The 23953-nt window shown below is 37.3% G+C and overlaps 1 protein-coding gene across 4 annotated transcripts in view; it reads right to left on the bottom strand.

Annotated features, from left to right (window-relative positions):
* The window catches only part of NBEA (neurobeachin), a 618385-nt gene that overhangs the window by 286959 nt on the left and 307473 nt on the right, over positions 1-23953 (bottom strand). For all 4 annotated transcript variants that reach the window (XM_065896024.1, XM_065896027.1, XM_065896028.1 and 1 more), the window contains 2 exons: positions 10312-10420; positions 6089-6255 (listed from right to left, as the gene is read on the bottom strand). In XM_065896024.1, the coding sequence (XP_065752096.1) occupies positions 6089-6255; positions 10312-10420 (276 nt within the window). The remainder of the gene's footprint in view (positions 1-6088; positions 6256-10311; positions 10421-23953) is intronic.

Genomic DNA, 23953 nt, shown 5'->3' with positions numbered 1-23953 from the left:
CTGGTGCCACAAAGGTTGGGGACTGCTGACATAAAGGACTATTAAAGAAAACTTAAAACTCAACAATAAGAAAACCACCAATCTGGTTAAAAAATGGACCAAAGACCTTAACAGACACCTTACCAAAGAAGATATACAGATGATATAAGCATAGCAAATATATTCCACATTGTGGGAAATGTAAATTAAAACAACTAGATACCACAACACACCTACGAGAATGCCCCAAATCTGGAACCCCAATAACAGCAAATGTTGGTGAGGATGTGGAACAACAGCAACTCTCATTCACTGCTGGTGGGAATGCAAAACCTTGCAGCCACCTTGAAGACAGTTTGGTGGTTTCTCATAAAATAAACATACTCTTACCATATAAGCCAGCAGTTGCGCTCCTTGGTATCTACCCAAAGGAGTTGAAAACTTATGTCCACACAGAAACCTGCATATGGATGTTTACAGCAGCTTTGTTCGTTACTGCCAAAATGTGGAAGCAACCAAGAAGCCTCTCAGTAGGTGAATGGATAAACTGTGATACATCCAGACACTAGCATATTATGCAGCACTAAAAGAAATGAGCTAACAAGCCATGAAGAAACTGGCACATGACTACGTGAAAGAAACTAATCTGAAGGGGATACATACTATATGACTCCAACTATATGACATTCTGGCAAAGGTAAACTATGGAGACAATAAAAAGATCAGTGATTGCCAGGGATGGGGTGAGAGGAAAGATTAATACGCAGAGCAAAGAGGATTTTTAGGACAGTGAAACTACCCTGTATGATATTATAATGATGGATATATGTCATCAGACATTTGTCTAAATCCACAGAATATACAAAACCAAGAGTGAACCTTAAGATGGACTATGAACTTTGAGTGATTACACTTTTGGGTGATTATGATTCATCCCTAACGAACCGTTCCGGTGGGAGACATTGATGCGGGGAAACTCCGCATGTGTGGGGGAGGGGGTATATGGGAAATCTCTGTACCTTTCACTCAATTTTGTTTTTTTTTTTTTTTTTTTTTGGTACACGGGCCTGTCACTGTTGTGGCCTCTCCCGTTACGGAGCACAGGCTCTGAACGCACAGGCTCAGCAGCCATGGCTCACGGGCCCAGCCACTCTGCGGCATGTGGGATCTTCCCGGACCGGGGCACGAACCCGTGTCCCCTGCATCGGCAGGCGGACTCTCAACCCCTGTGCCACCAGGGAAGCCCTCAATTTTGTTTTAATCCTAAAGCTACTCTAAAAAAATTAAGTCTTTTAAGAAAAGGCTCTTTGTAAAGAGCTGCCGAACATAAAAAGTGACTAACAAATACGACATCTACTACGTGCCATACGTTGTGCTAAGCATTTTGCACATAACATTTCATTTTACCATTAAAATAACCCAATGAAGTAGGAACTGTTCATCCTGTTTTCTAGATGAGCTTGAGCGGTCATTTCATGCAGGGGTAAGTACTTTTTGTCATTTAATAAAATTATTCCATTTAAAATAAAAAAGTGTCACAGACAATAGACTAAGTTGTTTTTCCATTCCATTACCAGTAGCGTCACTGTATCAAAGGATATATACCAAGCATTCATTTATTAATTTATTCAACAAACATTTATTTAGCACCTGCTGTGCATCAGGCATTATTCTAGGTGCTAGGGATAACACTGTGGACAGAAGAGATAAAAATCCCTTCCATTACAGAGCTTGCATTCTAGTGGTAAACCAAACAACACAACTGCTAAATAAGTAAAATATACGGTATGCTAGTAATAAAATTTTGAAAAAGGAAAAATAAAGCAGAGGAATGTAGTACTAAATATTTGGAGGAAGAAGGAGAATTTTAGACAGGGTGGCTACAGAAGACTTTTTTGAGAAAGTACATTTGAATTAAAGCTGGAACAAAGCAGGAGAGCTAGCTAGCCACATGGGTTTTTTGTAAGAAAGCATTCCAAACAGAGCAAGCATATCCTGCAAACTTGAAGAACAGCAGGAAGCTACAGTGACTGACAAAAAGTACAAGGGGAGAGTAGTAGGAGAAGCAGGTCAAAGAGCTAATGAGGCCAGATGACAGTACCTTCCCTCCCCATGGCTCGCTCCATTGCAGCCATACTGGCCTCTGACTACTTGATGCACAGGCCAAGCACTTCCTTCTTTTGTATGCTGTTCTCTCTGCTTGAAATGCTCAGACAGCTCTTTGTTCAAATGGTTCCTCATCAGAATGGACTTCTCTGACCATTCTACATTTCTTTGTCCTTGCAGGTTTTTTCTTTCAGTGACATGGGAAGTCTCTGGAGTAGCACTGTCCAGTAGAATTTTGTGCAATGATAGAAATGTTCTGTGGTGTCTAATATGGGAACCACGAGACATATGCAGCTATTGAGTACTTGGATGTGGTTAGTGCAGCTATGGCACTAAATTTTAAATTAAATTAATTTTTTTATTAAGTAAATTTGTATAGCCACATCTGACTAGTGGTTACCTTCTTGCACAGTATAATTCTGGAGGTTCCTGAGCAGAGGAGCAAAGGGTTCTACATTTTAGTAAGAATCACCCACACTGCTATGCTGAGAATGGACTTTAGGAGGACAAGGGCAGAAGCAGGAAGACTGTTGAAAGTAATGCTGCAATAAGTCAAGTGAGAAATGATGGTGTCGTGGATCAAGGCAATACCAAAGATAATGGTGAAAAGCAGTCAAATGCTAGATTTTTTTTATGGCAGAATCAATAAGATTTGCTGAAGGGCTCAATATGGGAGGTGTGAAGAGTAGTTAAGGATAAGAGCAACAGTTATGGCCTGGGCAACTGCAAGACTGGGGTTCTCTATGTCTAAGAAGGAGATGATTGCAAGAGGAACTGGTTTGGGAGAAAATCTCAGGAGCTCAGTTCTATCATCGTTAGTGTGAGATGACAACTAGATATCTGAATGGAAGATACCAAGTAGGAAGATATACATGTCTGGACATAAGGGAGAGAGACCTGGAGAATTTGGGAGTTACTAACATATTGGTATTTTTTTAAGCCATGAGACTAGATAAAATTGCCTAGAGAGTGAATAAGACAAAAAGGAGAAGCAGTCCAACAACTGAGCCTTATTAAGTAAATACTAAGAAAGATTAGAGTTCAGTGTCCCACTTAGTAAAGGATGATAATAGACAGATTGTGTGTTTTTCAGTTAATCAGCACTGGGAGTTAATGTGCAGAAAAGGACAAAGGATACCTGTTCTTCTGAGGGGTCCTGTTGCCAGTCTTCCCGTCTATCTAATGAGCTACCATAAAGGGAAAGCTGAGCAGAGGATGCATTCGACACATTACCACATGGCTGTCACTACGGAAGTCTCTGTCTTTTAGCTGTATTTTAATTATCTGGTGAAATATTAAAACCAAACCATGTACAGCTTTATACATTTAAGGTAATATCCTATATTATACCAGTTGAATTATTAGCAATATAATGTTATAGTCCTCACTGTATATAACTGAGTAGATAAATCCAATTCGGATGACACAAAAAGAGAGACAAGGTCTATAGCTAGGGCAAAATGCTCGTGCTATTGTGCTGTCTTAAGGTTAAATTCTGCGTCAACTTCGCTAGGCTATGTGCTCAGCTGTTTCATCAAATACTAGTCTAGATGTCGCTGTGAAGGTATTTTGTAGATGTGATTAACATCTATAATCAGTTGACTTTAAGTAAAGGATATTATTCTCAATAATGTGGGTGAGGCTCATCTAATCAGTTGAAGGTCTTCAGAGAAAAGACTGAGGCTTCTTGGAGAAGAAGGATTTCTGCCCCAAGAAAGAAATCCTGCCTACGCTTCCAGCCTGCCAGCCCACCCTACAGATTTCAGACTTGCCAGGTTCCATAAGCATGTGAGCCAATTCTTTAAAATAAATCTATATATATCTATTCCCATATCCATATTCATATCCATAGCTATATCTTATCTATATCTATGTCTGACATATATCTTATTGGTTCTTTTCTGTTTCTCTGGAGAACCCTGATTGACACACTCTGCTTCTATTTGTACAAGTTGTGTGATACTATCTAAGTTTCACTTAACCTCTAAAATCTTCAATTTCTTCATTGTAATATGAAAAAAAATTTCAGTATCAACCTTAATAGAGATGTTCTGAATGTTAAACAAAATAACCCATGTAATGTTCTTAGTATGGTGCCTAGCACACAATAAATATTTAATAAATGTTAGATGTGGTGGTATTGCTATTATTATAAGAAACAAATATTGAGTGTTCATTATTTTTTTTTTTTTTTTGCGATACGCGGGCCTCTCACTGCTGTGGCCTCTCCCATCGTGGAGCACAGGCTCTGGACGCGCAGGCTCAGCGGCCATGGCTCATGGGATCCGCCGCTCCGCGGCATGTGGGATCCTCCCGGACCAGGGCACGAACCCGTGTCCCTTGCATCGGCAAGCAGACTCTCAACCACTGCGCCACCAGAAAAGCCCCCACTACTTTTTTTAAACATCTTTATTGGAGTATAATTGCTTTACAATGGTGTGTTAGTTCCTGCTGTATCACAAAGTGAATCAGCTATACATATACATATAATCCCCATATTCCCTTCCTCTTGCATCTCCCTCCAACTCTCCCTATCCCACCCCTCTAGGTGATCACAAAGCACTGAGCTGATCTCCCTGTGCTATGCAGCAGCTTCCCAACAGCTATCTATCTTACATTTGGTAGTGTATATATGTTCATGTCACTCTCTCACTTCGTCCCAGCTTACCCTTCCCTCTCTCCATGTCCTGAAGTCCATCGTTCTCTACGTCTGCATCTTTATTCCTGTCCTGCCCCTAGGTTCTTGAGAACCTTTTTTTTTTTAAGATTCCATATATATGTGTTAGCATACGGTATTTGTTTTTCTCTTTCTGATTTACTTCACTCTGTATGACAGACTCTAGGTCCATCCACCTCACTACAAATAACTCAATTTTGTTTCTTCATCTGTCATTGGACACATAGGTTGCTTCCATGTCCTGGCTATTGTAAATAGTGCTGCAATGAACATTGTGGTACATAACTCTTTTTGAATTATGCTTTTCTCCAGGTATATGCCCAGTAATGGGATTGCTGGGTCATGGGGTAGTTCTATTTTTAGTTTTTTAAGGAGAGTGTTAACTATTTTTAAAGACATTATGTTATAATTTTACTTTAAATTCAAATAATAAAGTTTTCTTAAATCTATCTTATACTTGAGACCCCAGGACAGTCTGTCAAATACTATCCTGGCCATATTCTAGATGTTCTTCTCTAACTAACAGAATCACTTCTACCAGAATTTTTCTTAGTGTCTTGTCCACATTTACCCAATCCCTAAACTCTGCCAGACAGAGACTTAATAAAAACAGTCAATGAGATAAGATAAAATGAAGACATACAAATGAAGAACATTAGCAATCTAAATATAGTGACCTGCTTCACTACTATGTTTCTAGAAGGCACTGTGCAGAGGACAACAAAACAAAACGAAACAATTTTATGCTCACGAAACTTCAGGAAGAAAAACACTTGTAATGCAAAAACAACCAATTTTGGTTTTGTTTCTATTATAATACCATAAATACCCTAATTTGAGATGAAACCTTTCCTAAGAAAGACTCCATAGAGAAATATAGAAGAAAAAATTTTAAAAGAATGTATTACTTCTCCATAGTGAATGCTTAATTATTACTTGTGCATAAAAAAATTAAGAATGATATAAATTTAATAATTTGAAGAGTTGGCTCTAAAAGATTAAAAACAAGTCACTTCTTACAACTAACACCCATGTTATATATGAGAGATGGTAGTCTAAAATACTTGCCTAAACAAATTTTGTATTATGTTACATATTATTATGAATTAGAAAAAATTTCCACTAGATTACTTTTAAAAGTTTAGATTTTCTTTTAAACCATTCTCAAGAGTCATTACTAAAGATTTCAGGAGAAAAATTAAGCCATTTTTTACACTTTAAAACCATATTTTGTAAGGAACTTTTAAGTTTATAGTTTTTTTTTTACTTATAACTACTATAATTAACCTATGAGTTACTGTTTACTTCTAGTTTTTTATAACTCACCTATGAGAAACTGCTCCCCAAGCACCATGCTTATTTGTGAGAATGTTAAGGATCTTCTGTTTCAGCTGATTTGCAGTCACGTGGTCCCTATGTTTCGCAGCACTAATGAGATGGTCACACATCTTTTCTTCCTCTCTTCTATCAGCAGCGTATTGGGCACACTGCGACTACAAAGAAATACAAACAGTGCATGATAATAAACCACTACCGTGTGTAAGAAAGAAATGATATTTAACCTTGAGTTATAGGGTAATAATTACCGATTCAATTTAAAAAACTCAGATAATGTAATCTTTTGAAAGTTTATTCTAAAATATACACACACACACACACATATATAATCACCTTTCAAACTGGTAAAAATATGTTCTTTCTTCGTGTTTATACATAAAGTATATGTAAAGTAATTTGAATATTATTAAGTAATATAATCAAGTAATTAATGACTTTTAAGGTTCCTTCCAATTCTGAAATTCTGATTTTAACATATTCCAAAAATAAGCATTTTAAAAACAAAATGATTTATTAAAAATGTAAACCTACTTATTATTTTAACCTATATAGTATATATCTCACTTAAAATAAGAGTTACGTTCCTGATAATTATATATAGATCAAAAACTTGCCACTTAATATATAGTGTTCCATTTTGTAAATGGCAATGTGGTGTAGAAGAGAAAGCAGTAGTTTAGGAATTTAGACCTGGATTTAATTTCACACTTTATGCGAATTCTGTTTTTTTCACTGTATTAAGTTTTACATTTGTAAAATGAAGGGCTAAAACAACATTTTCTCTACAGTGTCTCCTAGCTCTAGAATCTAATGTATTCAAAGTTTCTCATGATAACTACTACCTTAATCTTATCTTCCCTAATAATCAGTTGTCCTGTCAGCTATCTGTATTCAAGTTCATTGGTATTAGCAACACAGGTAATCAATCTCATTGTGTATCAAAAAGGCTCAATACAGGGCTTCCCTGATGGCGCAGTGGTTGAGAGTCCGCCTGCCGATGCAGGAGACACGGGTTTGTGCCCCGGTCCGGGAAGATCCCACATGTCACGGAGCGGCTGGGCCCGTGAGTCATGGCCGCCTGAGCCTGTGCGTCCGGAGCCTGTGCTCCGCAACGGGAGAGGCCACAACAGCGAGAGGCCCACGTACCGCAAAAAAAAAAAAAGGCTCAATACAAACATGAACATGAATATCTCTTTAACCATAAGTTTGATTTGTTTTGTATAATAATTTTTGTATAGGGTAGAGTGACTGCAGATTTTAACATTATCATGTATGTAATACAAGTCATATAACTACAAAAAAAGTTTTGTACATCTAAAAAAATACATATAATGAGTTCACATTCATCATTACAAAGTAAAAATCTTTCATGTAAGGTATCTGAACATATTCCTTTCAATTATCTATTGATACAGACTACTACCACAAGTCATCTCTTCCAGAGAAATAACCCTACAGTAACCTAAGAAGGATTAATTCATTTTCCAATTTATCTTTTTGTACAGGGAATCACCAATTAGTACAATGATCTGCCTCCATAATGAGGTTAATATTTCATTAGCTCTTTGGAGAGTAAAATTAAATTTTCATTTTTCTTCCTTAACAATTACAGTGGTTAACCAAAAAAAATTAACTGTGAAGTACCCATCTCAAATTAAATACATTTTTTCTCTTAATTACAGGCCTATATGAGAGATACAGAAATTCCTCAAAAAGTCCTAGTATAAAACATTATGACTTTTACAAAATCTTTTACAATTTAAAAGTGATATAAGTTTGGTAAACCACACACGCACAAACGTACACGTAATCAATTCATTTACTAATACAGCTTTAACCTAAAAAGAACAAATCGAAACATCTCGGTTAAAAAACAATGCACATTCGTTAAGTAACAATGACAATACTCTCAAAATTAGGTTTACATTAGTAATTTATTTTATGTGTACACAATCTAAAAACGCTGAGTCTTCATATCCCCTTCATAGCCTCTACACCTCTCTTAGCCATGCATCATCAACAAGAGTGATCTCATTCATCCCCGAGGGGGTAAAAACTGGTATTAGGGTTGCGTGAAAAAAACCTTACTCTTTTAATGTATAAAGCACAGATGCATATACGGTACACAAACAGATATGCAGCATATTGATGATAATACAATAAATCAAGGTGGGGGCTGATTAGGATGACAACTATTTAACAATTTTCCTTGTGGGGAGCAACAAAGAAAAAGGTCGAGAAACACCTCCCTTAGCTTAACATCACCTTGGTTAAATATATGTTAGAGCTTGTAACTAATATCTAGCTGCTTGAAAATCTATTTTAAATGCTTTCACATGACAAATATTGATCTGCTTATATTCCCACAAAATATCCTGATTTTCTTAGTAGATATATGATCAACTCAAAACTGATTCTGCAGGGAATTCAGTTAATAATCTAAGCCTTATTTACTAACAGAAGTCAAAAGTTAATTGAATATTCTTATTTTGTCTAGAGTTCTGACATATCTTATACCTAAACATATTATATTCAAAGAACTCAATCTTTTCTTGTCATCCAAATTACAGCATGATACCCAATGTTATAAATATCAGATGCTATTTACGGTTGAAGCGATACAAAACTTCATTTTGACAAACACTTGTCAATGGACTTTTACCAGAGTTTAAAATGTTTGTTTTTTGCAAAATAAGGTTGTGTAATCCCATATGACAAGTGTGTGCTGTCTCATCTGACAAATAAAGCAGAGGTTATGGGTTTTAAAGTGACAACAGCTATTTTTCTGCCTCATGTTTTTGTTTTTTTTTTTTGCCGTACGTGGGCCTCTCACTGTTGTGGCCTCTTCCGTCGCGGAGCACAGGCTCCGGACGTGCAGGCTCAGCGTCCATGGCTCACGGGCCCAGCCACTCCACGGCATGTGGGATCTTCCCGGACCGGGGCACGAGCCCACGTCCCCTGCATCGACCGGCAGACTCTCAACCACTGCACCACCAGGGAAGCCCCCTGCCTCATGCTTTTTACCTAGGTAGGTCAGAGATCACTAGACCTAGGACATCAACTTGCATGGCTAAGAGAGCTGCTTTACTGAGATAAAAACCTCATCAAAACTGAAACCGGGGCTTCCCTGGTGGCGCAGTGGTTGGGAGTCCGCCTGCCGATGCAGGGGACACGGGTTCGTGCCCCGGTCCGGGAAGATCCCACATGCCGCGGAGCGTCTGGGCCCGTGAGCCATGGCCGCTGAGCCTGCGCGTCCGGAGTCTGTGCTCCGCAACGGGAGAGGCCGCAACAGTGAGAGGCCCGCGTACCGCCAAAAAAAAAAAAAAACTGAAACCGTGGGCTCTGGCTTCCAGCCACACCACACTTGTTCGCGTGTCGTATTAGGAGAATAAATTGGTGGAGTTATATATTATTTTCAAGACCACTGAAGTCCAACCTAAGCCAAACACTAGGTCACCTCAATATTTCTGAAACCAATGTTATTGAATTAGGATGATACAAATAATGTCAAATAATTATTGACATGCTAGGAATATAAGAATAATGTTCTTAAAAAACTATTAGTATGTAATATATAGTGCTGGAACATCCTTTAGTTTTTGCATACAAAATAGAAATGACAGCTATTTGTTCTTTACTCAAATGATAGTTAATTGTACTTATGAGGATTTTTCAACTATTACATTTCCATATATAGATCGATACATACAGATCTACATTTATATCATATATAATGGCATTGCTTCATTTGTCACTAAAATATAATTATAAATATAAAATATGAACTAAAATAATCTTTGCCCACTCTAAATAAAGATAGATACATTATTAAATAATAAATTACTGAATGGTAAAACTGTTTCTCCATATAACCATTGTAACACCCATATCTAATGGTGTGTAAACTATGCTGAAAAATTACTAAAGGAATTGCATTATAAAATTGTATTTGCCTTTAAGAATAAGTCAGAACAACTTCAGTCCACCAACTGGTTAGGAACAGGGCAGGACGGGTCTCTTCATGTTGTAAATGAGGTAAAAAGAAATAAGTGCCCTGTATTTGACATTTACTAAAGCTTTTAAAAACTACTGAAATGACTTCAGTGAAATTCTTCTCTTAAAAAAAAAAAAAAAACCTTATGTAAGGTTACCATTGGTGACAACTGACTTATAACAGAAAAGCAGAATTTAACTCAATCCCCAAACCTTACCTCGAACTCTGCATGTTTATGTACATCCTCAGCTCTCTGTCTATTCAAAATAAACTCAGCTTCATTTGCAACACGAACTATATGGTCCTTCATAGCATGGCATAGCAATCTGAAAAGAAAAACACCTTTGGAATTATTATTCTTAATAGCTTTGTTTAATCCAATTTTTTTCAATAACCAAATTTCAGTATTGCAAGTATTAACTATGCATAAATTTTAGATAAAGCTAAATAATATAATTAAGAAATACGCTATTATATTTTTACAGCAATGCCTCTTAAATATAGTGTGCCTTGTGAACAAATGATTCAGTTAATTCAATTAAGTTATTTAATGCACTAAAAACCAAGGATTTTTGACACTTTTTTAAATGGCTAGAACAACAAAATTCACTGCCATGGAAGCAAATTTTCACACAAAACTGGATGACCATATGTTAGGAAATCTATAGACTGGATTCTTTCTTTAATTAATACAGACAATAGGACTGACACCTAAAATTCACTTAAATGCTCAGATTCTTAATTCTAAGATGGAACTACCTTGAAATGAGTTCCAAGCTGCACTCAATTCAAGATAGTTCTCAGTAGAAATCTTTCCAAAATCCATGTGTGTTCTGACACAGATTTTGTTACTCCACGATGAGATTTTGGTTAAATTATGACTGTCACTCTAGGACCAGCGGGAACTTCCTGGCAGTATCATGGAAGCACCACTAAAATCTTGCATAGCAGGAGGACAGGTAGACAGATCACTTGGAAACACGTAGCTGTATTCTCTTCAATCACATAAGAGGGACACAGGCACATTCCAATGGGAATATGGTCTAGTCTTCAGCATGAAAGTTAACGACAACATAAATTATTCAAAGACACAACGGTTAGGGAAATCTGCTAGAAACCACAATAGTTGGGGAAAAAAGGCTCAAACTCCTATGTAAATAATGTTGGAGGGCAAACAATCATATGGATAGTCTTAAATTTAATCACTGAGGCAGCTGGAAAAATAAAAGAAGTTAAAGAAAGACTAAACTCCAAATATTAACTTTTGATGACATCATTGGTCTATATCTTATAGATAGTCTTCAAAAGTGAAAAGAGATGTGAGAGATTAGAGTATTTCATTCAATGGCTTTGTCTAGTGCATGAAGGCTGAAGAAAGCCAGGAAAAAATCTAATATGTGCAAATTAGTGCAGATTACATTTAAATAGATTAACAGAAGACAGCTGGAAAGGAGGGACTCAGTGTCTGGCTGGTTAATAGGTACTATTCTCAGGAACAGAACAAGTGGATGGGCAAAGCCAATAGGCATGGTGGCAGAGGAGGGGGTGGAGTGGGGGAGACTCATGCCTCAGACACACCAGAGAAATTGCATCAATTGTCCAAAAGTCTGTCCTCCTACCTCTGACCCTTATGAGTCATATAGCAACTAATATATGATGTTTTATTTCCATGCATCTTCTTATCTGACTTATTGTCATTCTGGGTGACCTCATTAGCCACATGGGAAACCATTCACCACAGTACCTCACAATTCTCTGACCTTTTAACGGGGAACCAAAAATCCCTAAATCTAAGATTCCTTTAGAATCTTCAATTCTACCTCACTTCAGGAAATCACCTCACTGGCCATAATCAGCTTCACATCGTAAATCTTTATACCAACAATCTACTCTCTGGTCACAATCTCCTAGCCTAAGTGCTTTCTCTCCCCTTCACTCGTCCCTCTCTGGCCCCAGGCAAAAATAAGCTCACTTCCAACTTCCACTTCTTTGGTCCCTCTCTTCTCTTAGTCCTTCAACCACTGCTCAGATTTATCTCCTTCCCCCCCAAGGAAGGATCCCCCCCAGTCCACACTTTAACCATTCTCTTTCCAGCACCTTCACTCAATTCCTGATCTGCCTGCTGTAATTGCTCAGGAAATACATAATCCTAGGTGAAGACGTGGGTCTCCCTCCTCATTCCTACATCTGGACCTCTGAGGAAACTTGAGTTGACTTTTCTAAAATAATTTTGTTAAGTGTGTATTCCTTGTCATGTGTGGTCACTGAAGTCTCTGTTTCATTATGTTAGTGTCAGCTAATGATTAGACAGAGATTTCTTTAAATGCCTGAATCCAAAAAAATCTCCCAGAATTTCTCAAGCAGCCGTGTGTGTGTTTGGACAGCCCTTGAACACTCAGCCAGGCAGGTTTCAACTCTACCTTTGCATTTACTTCCTGCTTCCATAGAGTCCCAGCATCAGCAAAAGATGAGAGTTTGGGGCCTTCTCAGGTCTTTCCAGAGCATGAACACAACCTTAAGCGTGTGCAAGGCCTTTTACATTTCCAGCAATATGTCAGAGCTTTTCAAAGCCCTTGTGTACATTTCACTCCCCAGCTGCTCCTCCCAAGCTTTTTGGTGTGTCTATCATTTGCCTCAACTGTTAATCTATCACCTCAGGCAGTGGCAGTGAGGTCTAAGATATTAGCCTATAAATGTCTTCAACAAATGCCCTCAGGAAATCAGTTTGTTTGTTTGTTTTTTCACTCCGGGCCACTTCCAGGTTAGGTAAAATAAAACAAACCTTTTAAGCCATTCTTCCAGGGAGTCACCAGACAGATCACAACAAGTAAGTGATTTACATTCTTTGCTAATGAGGTCTATTATGCTCCCTCTGGTACAGTGCTTATAATGTGTGCTGCATTTTTATGGCTTCCTTTGAAATGGGGAGCAAAGGTTGGGACCGGAGTGAGTTAAAATGTCACAAAATTACTCTATCGTCACACCCACCAATAATTTTTGAAAATATTTTTGTTGCATATACAATTATTGAGAATTTTTTTTTCACACATTGAAAGTATTATGTTACTTTCTTCTAGCTTTCTTTGTTGCTGTTATTCTTTCTTTCTTTCTTTGTTTTTGGCTGCGTTGGGTCTTTGTTGCTGTGCGCAGGCTTCTCTAGTTGTGGCAAGCAGGGGCTACTCTTCACTGCAGTGGGCGGGCTTCTCATTGCTGTGGCTTCTCTTGCTGCAGAGCCCAGGCTTAAGGCATGCAAGCTTCAGTAGTTGCAGCACACGGGCTCAGCAGTTGTGGCTCACGGGCTCTAGAGCGCAGGTTCAGTAGTTGTGGCACATGGGCTTAGTTGCTCCGCGGTATGTGGGACCCTCCCAGACCAGGGCTAGAACCCATGTCCCCTGCATTGGCAGGCAGATTCTTAACCACTGTGCCACCAGGGAAGTCCCTGTTGCTGTTATTCTAATTTTCCCTTTTGGTAGATGATCAGTTCTTTCTTTCTGGGTGCTTTCGTCTCTTCATTTTGGGCATTGTCCAGTTTCAGTACCATGTATCTAGTATGGGTTTCTTTTTATTTAGCCTACTTGAGGTCCACTGTGACTTCTGTGTCACTGTATTCTTATTTTCAATCAGTTCTTAAAAATTCACAACAATCATCTTTTAAAATATTCCATCTCCCCTACTCTGTATTTTTTTCCTTTTTCAATTCTGATGATTTGTAAACTAAACTTTCTTAGTTTACCTCCATACCTCTTAACATCACTTCATTTTTCATTTCTTTCTCTTTCTGCATTCTGGGAAAAATTTCAAAATGTATGTTCCAAGTCACTGGTTCCCTTTATCTTTGTCTAATCTGAAGAATCATTAATACATGGAGTTTTTTCCAAATTGTATTTTTAAATTCTATAATTTTTGATTTTCCAAATCTTCCTCTTCATTTTGATGGTCTCTTCGTATTCATTCAATTTTGTGCTATTTTATTTCCTGTATTTCACAATTCTAATCTTGGTAGTCCCTGGGGATCTAAATTTTTTGTTTTCTTCCTTGTTGATTCTCATACATAGTGGTTTTCATTCTCATATATTTAGTACTCTTTGACTGTTACCTCATTTGTGGTCTTAATCAGGAGTCCAACAGACCTAACTTGGATAAGTATTTGCTTTTATTTCTCTTGATACCAAGGAGAGCCCACTAGAACCATGTCAGCCTCTCTTAAGGATCTTGGCTTAGCATGAAAGTTTCAGGCAAGGTTCTATACTTAATTCCTGGCTAAAGATTTAAAATCCTAACAGCATTGCTGTTTTAGGCCTATGTCCCCAGGGCATTCCTACTCCTTGAGACACCAATTTATAGGGGGGGAGATGTGGCCCTGGAGAAGCCTAAACCATGCCTAAACCATTTATAAGATGCATGTTGCCTCAAAGAGTATATCCTAAGTAGGATGTGAATGTTCTGTAGCAGAAGATAACCTCAGATCACTGAGTTACCCATACAGCTTTCTTCACTTTTCAATCTGCTGAAATGTGACTTTAAGATCATCCTACACTAAATTAATCACCAGTCTTGTCAATTTTACCTCCATAATATACTTTAATGTTTGTTCATTACTTTAACATTGTTTTAATTCAAGCCTTAATCATCTCTCATCCAATTACAATAGCCTCCTAATTTATCTGCATCCCTCAAATCTTCCATCCTTCTGATACATTTTTCGCTTTGCCATTACTGTTATTTACACTTAAATTTCTTCAATGGCTACTTTTTTGCACAGGCTCCAGACGCGCAGGCTCAGTGGCCATGGCTCACGGGCCCAGCGGCTCCACGGCATGTGGGATCTTCCTGGACCGGGGCGCGAACCCATGTCCCCTGCACCAGCAGGCGGACTCTCAACCACTGTGCCATCAGGGAAGCCCTCAATGGCTACTTTTAATAGACAGGATAATAGCCAAACATTATATATAGATATCAGTCTACTTCTGTAACCTTATCTACTGCCTTTTTAGCATACTTTTTCTATGTTCTAGAAAAACCTTCCTAGTTCTTTTAATGACTCATGCTATTTCAGGATTTCTACATCTGCCATTTCTTCTTCCTGTAATTCTTGTCATTCCCTCCTCTCAATACGAGTAAGAGATCTCCCAATTTCTCAAATGTTCTGGGCGTTATAATATTTATCACACTGTCTTATGGATTTTTTCCCCTCTCTTTTCCTTTTAATAAGTCTCTCTCTCTTAGAATGTGAAGTTCGTTAAATGAGGTACAATCACTATTTATCTCTGTTTCCACCATGATCTGCATTTACATGTCATGAAATATGGACTCACCAATAACATATGACTAAATGGAAAGATGACTGAATGAATACATGAGCAGGTTATGTGGGAAGGGGGGGCAAAGAAGAAACAGAACTTTAATGATTAAGGCAGATTAACACTATAAAATTCTATGATACATTTAGCACATAAAAAAGAGGTAAATAAAAATATCAGATAACTTGGGAATTACGGAACATTTTCTTCCTCAGAGCATCTGTACAAGACAGGAAGTAAATGAAGTGGTCTTCATCTTCTACTGTAAGTTTATTTTTCAAAGGAAATAGAAAAAGAAAACAATTTGTTCAATTATATTCATTCCTGTCCTAAAACAGAGTTGTCATGGATACAGGAAAGAAGTCAGGAGACAAAACAAAGTATTCTCTTCCAAATGGGACAGATATCATTGTAGCAAGTTCGGATTTTCTAGGAAGTTTCTAATTGTATGCAGTTTGTTATAATTTAAATTGCTTGTCATCGACCTGAAACCCTGAGATCCTGAATTTTAAATATAAATAATTCCTGTAATTTGACTGAAAGAAAAAAAATGTCAATAGGAAAGGCAATATGAGAGGTCAGACAAATTAGTCTTTCATCATCTCTAGATGAGCGAGGGGACAGAAGGCAGAACTAGTTTATATTTAAGTTCTGTCTCTTATTAGTGTTATAAACTTGGACAAATAAATTTTCCTTGTGTCTGAGTTTTAGTTTTCTGATTAGAAAATGGGTGTGCACTGTCTCAGATATCCTATAAACTGGAAGAAACAGTGCATGCCCAAGCTGTAAGATTACAGCTTAAATTTTAGATCCTGATTTATTTAGTCAAGAAAACAGACCCTGATTGGAAGTAAAGTGGCCACACAGTGTAGGAGCAGATGTAATACCTCAGTGTCACTTCCTCCGGCCTCAAAACCTTAAAAGAATTAGGCATAGAGTTTCTAGTGACACTGCAAGGAAGAGGCTGGCTGTATCAGCAAATTTCAATTTCTTCCTGTGCTAGAGTTGTTTAATAGACTATTTAAAAATCTGGAAACATTTATAATTTTTTTAATATTAATAATATAGAACTCAGAAAAAGAGTAATATATAGAGCTCAAAGACAGATTATAACTTTTAACATAGAATTATGCCCATATTTGCTTTATTAGATAATAAAGAACATAAAAGCATTTTCTGTTGTTTTAAATCTTAATTTTCACAAAAAAAGCTAGGGTTGATTTTTTTTTTTTTTTCTTTTTTTGATCCCACGCAGTGTGCCTATACTTGTTTCGGTTCTGTCTCCTAAAAGAAGCCTTCCCCAATCATTACTGTCCACTGAAATAGGTCCTTCTTCTTAAGTCAATGCAATTTTTATATCAATTTTTTGCACTTAGTTATATACTGTCTGTGACACTTTGAACTGTTTAATTTTTTGTGCATGTAAAACCTAACTTCTCAATTACAAATTACTTTGAGATGAAGACCAGATGTAAAATGTATTTGTATCATTGCTAAAAGTATATAATGAGTATTCTATACGTATTCAGTTTTGCTTTGTTTTTCTGTATGTATTATAATTATTTACATAGGTATTAAGAACTTCAGGAATACCTGTACAGGTATTACACTACTTTTGGTAATTAGAAAATAACAACTTTTTCTTAATCCTTGTCCAGCTTGGACTGTGACTCTTCATAACAGCCATGTTATAAAATTAAGTATTCTGTTTTTTCACATGTTCGTCTGTACACAGCAACTGAGAGAGATAAATTGTCTGTGTGTTCTCATTTTACGAACATGGAAACTAATCCGCCTATAATCAATGCTTCAATTCCCTGGGCACCTTGGGAAGAGTTCCTAGACTAAAACTAATGGCTCAGCCCATGACCGTACTCTGGCTTGCTCATTCTATTCTTTTACCTCTCACCTTTAGTGTATCCTTGGACTGACCACACACACTATATCTTCATGGCAGCATTGACTCTCCTGTAACCAGGTAGTTCACTTCTCCCTGTGTCTGTTTTTTAAACAACATACCAGCCACAAATGCAAAGGCCAACTCTAGTCTCCTCTGTTACCAAGTGATCCTGGTTGTGTCAGAATGGGCACAGAAACTAAATCGAAGTTTTCTAATAAAGACGTATCATTTGAATCTAGGCTGGCATTTGCTTGCAATATGTAAGCTAAGGACAACAACAAAAACAAAACTTTATGTCTCTAAGAAATAAGAAACAGGAAGAAATATGGCACAGAAATGATTATGCCAAAAACAGGGTACCTTTCCCTTTTTTGTTTTTTTTAATACAAAGAACTATAAGTGTTTTATGAAATATTACTTAACTCTCACCAAAGCTAAAATAATAGTGCCTGGAAGGAAAGTATATTTAAAGTTGTTCTCAGAAGGAAAAAAAAACTCAATATATATACATATGCAGATATATCTTAAACATGGTTAAAAATGCAATTCAAATAAAATACATGATTACTAATTTTGAAATACTTTTACTTGAAATCTAGCCATTATTAAATGGGATTTGTTTCTCTTAGTTTCAGGTAAATATATTATTTATCACCAATGTCTAAAGTTAAGTCTATAAATTAGCAATACTGTTTAAGATCTATACAATTAATTTTGTAAATGCACAGATTTTTTTTTACCTCGTTTGCAAACCTCAATATGTTTAATAACTTACTACATGTGTAAAATGAATAACATAGTAGTATGAAAAAAGAATAAATTAGGTACTACATGAAAAAATATAGAGGAACTTCTGTTTTCCAGGAGTTTCCAGGATTTCTTGGTTCAACTTTAAATCAGATTCTCAACTCCAAGAAAAGTTTCTTACAGTGTTAAAAGGTGCTTTTTTTTTTTAACACAGTTTTTGCCAAATCAAGGACATGAAACAAACTCAAGCAAACCAAAGCTTATTGGTTTAATTACTGAATAGCATTTGTTAAATTAACGAGGATATTCAAATTTGGGCCATATAATCACTAAGTAATTAAACTTGAATACGATGTGCTTCTCTTCTTCAAAACATAAGAAATGCAAGGTTACATATTTTTCCTTATTTTAAAGAACAAAACAAAAAATTGGAATCTTGTGAATCATAGGTCAAATTCAGTGCTAAACAAGAATACATTCCAGCTTGTTATGAATATTCATTAATTATATCCTATAGGCTTCCAAAAGAGTGATAGAGGTTTATTTTAGGCAAATGATTAATTTATTTCAAAAGATCACTCAAGTTCTATAATTTGGAAGTCTTTCTTATTTGCTTTATAGTTCAATTCATATTTTAATAATTTAAAATCCAATTATTATTGCCAAGATATTATAGGCAATTTTACATCCCATTAACCTTGCTTTGTTTTCATTATAAAGATCCTTTGTCGGATTCCTTTAAGTGACCCAGTTTATAACGTCAGCCTGTCCTCGGGAGTACTTTAATTCAGCCGCACATTCATCAACTGTTTTTGTCGTTAATTGTAGACAACTGCGCAATTGCTTTCTCCGGCTATGATTGATGAATTATATTCACGAGTGTAGCTGTTAAGTAGGATAAACATTTATAACAATTTCCACTTAAAGATTTTTATCTTCATTCCCACAAGGAAAATTAAAGACATATTCTAACAACCAAGAGAAAATACTTTGTATGTTTCATTTTACACTATCAGAAGAAGTTAAGAAACATGTTGTATGTCCATGCAAATGGGATAAAAGTGTATATAAAGAATCTAATTTGTGCCTAGTATAGAGTCGGCATCAACAAATAGAAGCCAGATAAACTGAGTAATGTGTCTTTACTGTAACTACATCCGAACTATCTCAATATGATTTTTTTTTTAATCTGGAACTCCCAGTTCAAATTTATGAAAGAGAAAGGTCTAAATTGAAAGGAAATGGACCAAACTAAAGATAGGAGTCGGCAAAATTCTGAATATATACTGTATGTAGTAAGAAAAACTAACAAAATAACCTTCTTTTTTTTTTTCTTTTTTTTGCAGTACGCGGGCCCCTCACTGTTGTGGCCTCTCCCATTGCAGAGCACAGGCTCCGGACGCGCAGGCCCAGCGGCCATGGCTCACGGGCCCAGCCGCTCCGCGGCATGTGGGATCCTCCCGGACCGGGGCACGAACCCGTGTCCCCTGCATCAGCAGGCGGACTCTCAACCACTGTGCCACCAGGGAAGCCCAAAATAATCTTCCATTTTTAAAGTGTCTATATTACTGTAGTTGTAATAAATGTCATATATTACATCCAACCTTCAGAGAAACTAGGTAAGATGTGAAACAATGTCAGAGGGAGATTATGTTACATGCCTAGAATCTAATAGTTTATCATTAGGAGAACTGGTATTTAAACTTGTTACAAATAATACACACATGCTCCACATTATAATAGGCACTGTGGAAATAGCCATAAAAAATACACCACAAATAAACAGGCACTAACACTATGGTAAGTATAAAACAGGGGAAAATGGAAGGTGGTTTGAGAACATGGGAAGGCACCTAATCCGGATTAGGGATGTGGAGGGGTTGGTGCTCAGAGAAGAGATTATTTTCACTCAAGTTAGAGAAGTGAATGTATTAAAGCAATGCCCATCGTCTTTGTCCTGTGGACTACTGGGGAAAACACTACAATAGCAAAGACAGCATCCTCCATCCGGTCCCCCAAACACTGGCAAGTCTCCTGTGTTTCCTTAGTCATTTCACTCCCCAGTTTCTCTACACTGGCTATTTTCAATATTTTCTACTCTTCTCAAGTATAACACTTACCTCCCCAAATTTCCTTCATTCTCAGAAAATGGCCCTAACTGCCACTTTATAGAGAAAATAGAAGGCATCATTACAAAAACTCTCTGAATCCTGCCACCAATTTAATTGCCTGCATCCTTTCTCAGTACTCATCCACAAAAGGCTAACCCCTGTCCCTCTGCCTCACCCCTCTCAGAGACTGTACTCTTTTAATTGAGTAGAAACTTTTCTTCTTTCTTTCCCACCGTATTGGCTTCTTTCCATCAGCATTTTAAAGTACTCAAATCCTTCCTTCTACTTCCCTCCTCCCCCTCAAATTAAAACCCTATCCACCACCAGCAACCACCCTTTCCCCTTCTTGGCCAACCTTCTTATAGTTGTAAGTACTTACTGTCTATACTCACTCCCGCTCACTTCTCACCTGAAAACATCCGAGCTACTCTCCCTACTTCCCTCAGTTATCTGCTCCCATCCTCTATCTGCCTTTTGGCACATTTATTACATCAGTAATTACTTAACCTAACACTGTTGTTCCCACTGGACTGAAAGCTCTATTAGAGCAGTGCCTGGGTCTATACCCAGCATCTTTAGCACGTAGGTATTCATTCACCAGTATAAATTTGAATGAAATCAACATGTCCCTCTTGTCACTGACTCCAGTGGTGCCTTTAATCCTGACTTACAAATCCTCTTGTTGACTATTCATTCCTTCTCAAACATTCTACTCAACATTCTTTTCTTCATTCCTTCAACAAATATTTGTGATTGCAAAATAGGTACTAGGCATTATTATTCCAGAAACCAGGGATATATCAGCAAATAAGACAGAGAATAAGACACGAGTTCTGAAGGGAAGTACATTTTAGCGGGAAGACATGTAAACCAAGAAAAGATTTTGAGACAATGTTATTGTATGTTAAAGTAGAGTCATGTAATGGAAGTCTGATAACACAATAAGATGGTCAGGGGAGCCTCTCTGAGAGTGTGACATTTAAGCTGATTCCTCAATGATGGGAAGAGCCAATCACGTGAAGATGTGGGGAAAGAGGATTCCCGGCAGAAACAGCAGCGAGAGTCTGGCCGCTTGTTTCCACTCACTCCACACACTCTCCCTGAGCATCACACCTGGATCCTTATCCCCCATTTACCTCATGCAAAAACTGAGAACTCTTGAATTTAAATCTCCATATTAGCTGTCTCTTTGGAGCTGGACATACAAATTCTAAGATGTCAATTTAACATTTCCACTTGGAACTTTCATAGGTGCTACAAATTCAGTGTAACCGAAAGTAAAAATATCTCTCACCAAATTCATGCCCTTCCTTCTGTATTGTTCTAAGTAAACTACGCTTATACTATAAATCATCCAGCTATTAAAGCCAGAAATCAAAGTACCTTCTTCCTCCTCTTACCGTCCAATCTATCAGCAATTCTATAGATTTAATTTCCAAAAGATACCTCAAATTTGTACACTTCTTCCATCCTCATAGCCACTATTGGTTGCTCTACGACACCATTCTCTTCAAAAGGATTCTGAAACTTCAGATCGGTATCTCGCTTCCAGTCTGCAGCCCCAGATATCCATTTGTCACTCTGCAGATTATGCCAAACCTCTTCAACTACAGCCCTGTACCCTTAGCACAGCTTACAAACCCCTCCATGGCATGACCCTTGCCATGAAGGGATGGCCCTTGCCTGCCTCTATGTGGGTGGCACACAACATGCACTGAAATAGCTGTTGGCTGAGTGAAAAGAGCTCTCCAGCAACATGTCTTGCTATCTCTTCCCTCCAGGCTTTTGCACTACACTATTCCCTCAGCCCAGAATTTTATTCTTCTATTTTTCATTTTCTTTCACCTAGCTACGTCCTAATCATCTCTCAGTTCTCAACTAAGATGACATTCTGTTTAGATATACTTTTTTGTGGTGAGGGGACCTCCTCCTTTCATTCTTTTTATAGGCGATTTTTAAGAGCAGTTTTAGGTTCACAGCAAACATGAACAGAAGATACAGAGATGACCCAGATACCCCCCCTCCCCCAACCCATCCTCTTTCCCATATCACCATCCACCATCAGAGTGGTTACATTTGATACAAATGATGAACCTACATTAATACATAGCATTATCGCCCAAAGTCCATAGTTTACACTAGGATTCACTCTTCGTGTTAAACATTATAAGGATTTGGACAAATGTAAAGTGGCGTGTATCCACTATTACAGTATCATACAGAGTAGATCCATTGCCATAAAAATCCTCTCTGCTCTGCTTATTCACCCCTCCCTCCCCCTAATCCCTGGCAACCACGGATCTTTTTTCTGTGTCCAAAGTTTTGCCTTTTCCATAATGTCATATAGTTAGAATCATACAGTAGCCTTTTCATATTGGATTCTTTCATCTCATAATACACAAGTAAAGTTCCTCCATGTCTTTTCATGGCTTCATAGCTCATTTCTTTTTAGCACTAATTAGTAAATATTCCATTGTCTGGATGCATCATATAAATAAGTGGGTATTTATTTATCCATTCACCTACTAAAGTGCATCCTGGTTGTTTGCAAGTTTTGAAAATTATGAATAAAATGATTATAAACATCCATGTACAGGTTTCTGTGTGGACATAAGTTTCTAACTCCTTTGGGTAGATACCAAGGAGCACGACTACTGTATTGCATGGTAAGAATCTGTTCAGCTTTATAAAAAACGCCAACCTGTACTCCAAAGTGGCTGCACCACCCTGCATTCCCACCAGCAGTGAGTGAGAGCTCCTGTGGCTCCACCTCTTCACCAGCATTTGCTGTAGTCTGCGTTCTGGAGTTTGGCCATTCTAATACGTATGTAGTGGTATCTCCTTGTTTTAATTTACATTTTCCTGATGACATATGCTTTGGAACATCTTTTCCTATGATTATTTTCCATCTGTATACTTTTTTTGGATAGGAGTTTGTTAAGGTCTTTGGCTCATTTTCTAACTAGGTTGTTTGTTTTTTTATCGCTAAGTTTTAAGACCTCTTTGTATATTTTAGACAACAGTCCTTTATTAGATGTGCCTTTTGCAAATATTTTCTCCCAGTCTGTGGCTGTCTTCTCATTCTCTTGATATTGTCTTTTGTAGAGCAGAAGTTTTTCACTTTAATGAAGTCCAGCTCATCAATTCTTTCTTTCATGGATCATGCCTTTGGTATTATAACTAAAAAGTCATCTAGATTTTCTCCTTTGTTATCTTCTATGAGTTTCATAGTTTTTCAGTTTACATTTAGGTTTGTGATGCACACTGAGTTAAGTTTTGTGAAGAGCGTAAGGTCTGTGTCTGGATTTATTTTTGTGCACGTGGATGTCCAGTTGTTCCAGCACCATTTGTTGGAAAGATTATTTTTGTTTCACGGTATTGGTTTTGCTTGGATACACTTTTTGAAAACCCTGATAACCCCACCAACTGGAGAATGCACCCCTCCAGACTAGGTTAAGTGCTCTGCCTTATGCTTGCATTAGTATCTGTAACACCCCTATCACAGCACCCTTGTGTTATTGTATGTGCTAGTCTAATGCTTGCCTTTCCTCCAAAATTTAGCACCATGTTTGTCTCATTCACTTCTCTATTCCCAGTGCCTATAATGTGTTTGGTATATAGTAGGTGCTGAATAGACATGTGCTGTATTAATGTATACATGAGATGTTCTTGTATATTTAGAGCTAGCCATAATGTTTCAATATTTGTTCCAAAATCATCTTTATTGGAGGAACTATTAGTATAAAAAATGGAAACACAAATCTAGAATGGCACAAAGAACATTATGAGTATTTTGAGGTT

This window comes from Phocoena phocoena, chromosome 18 (assembly GCF_963924675.1).
Source record: "Phocoena phocoena chromosome 18, mPhoPho1.1, whole genome shotgun sequence".
NCBI classification, from domain to species: domain Eukaryota; kingdom Metazoa; phylum Chordata; class Mammalia; order Artiodactyla; family Phocoenidae; genus Phocoena; species Phocoena phocoena.
Note: the sequence above shows the minus strand (reverse complement) of the source record. Positions and strands in the feature narration are given on the sequence as shown.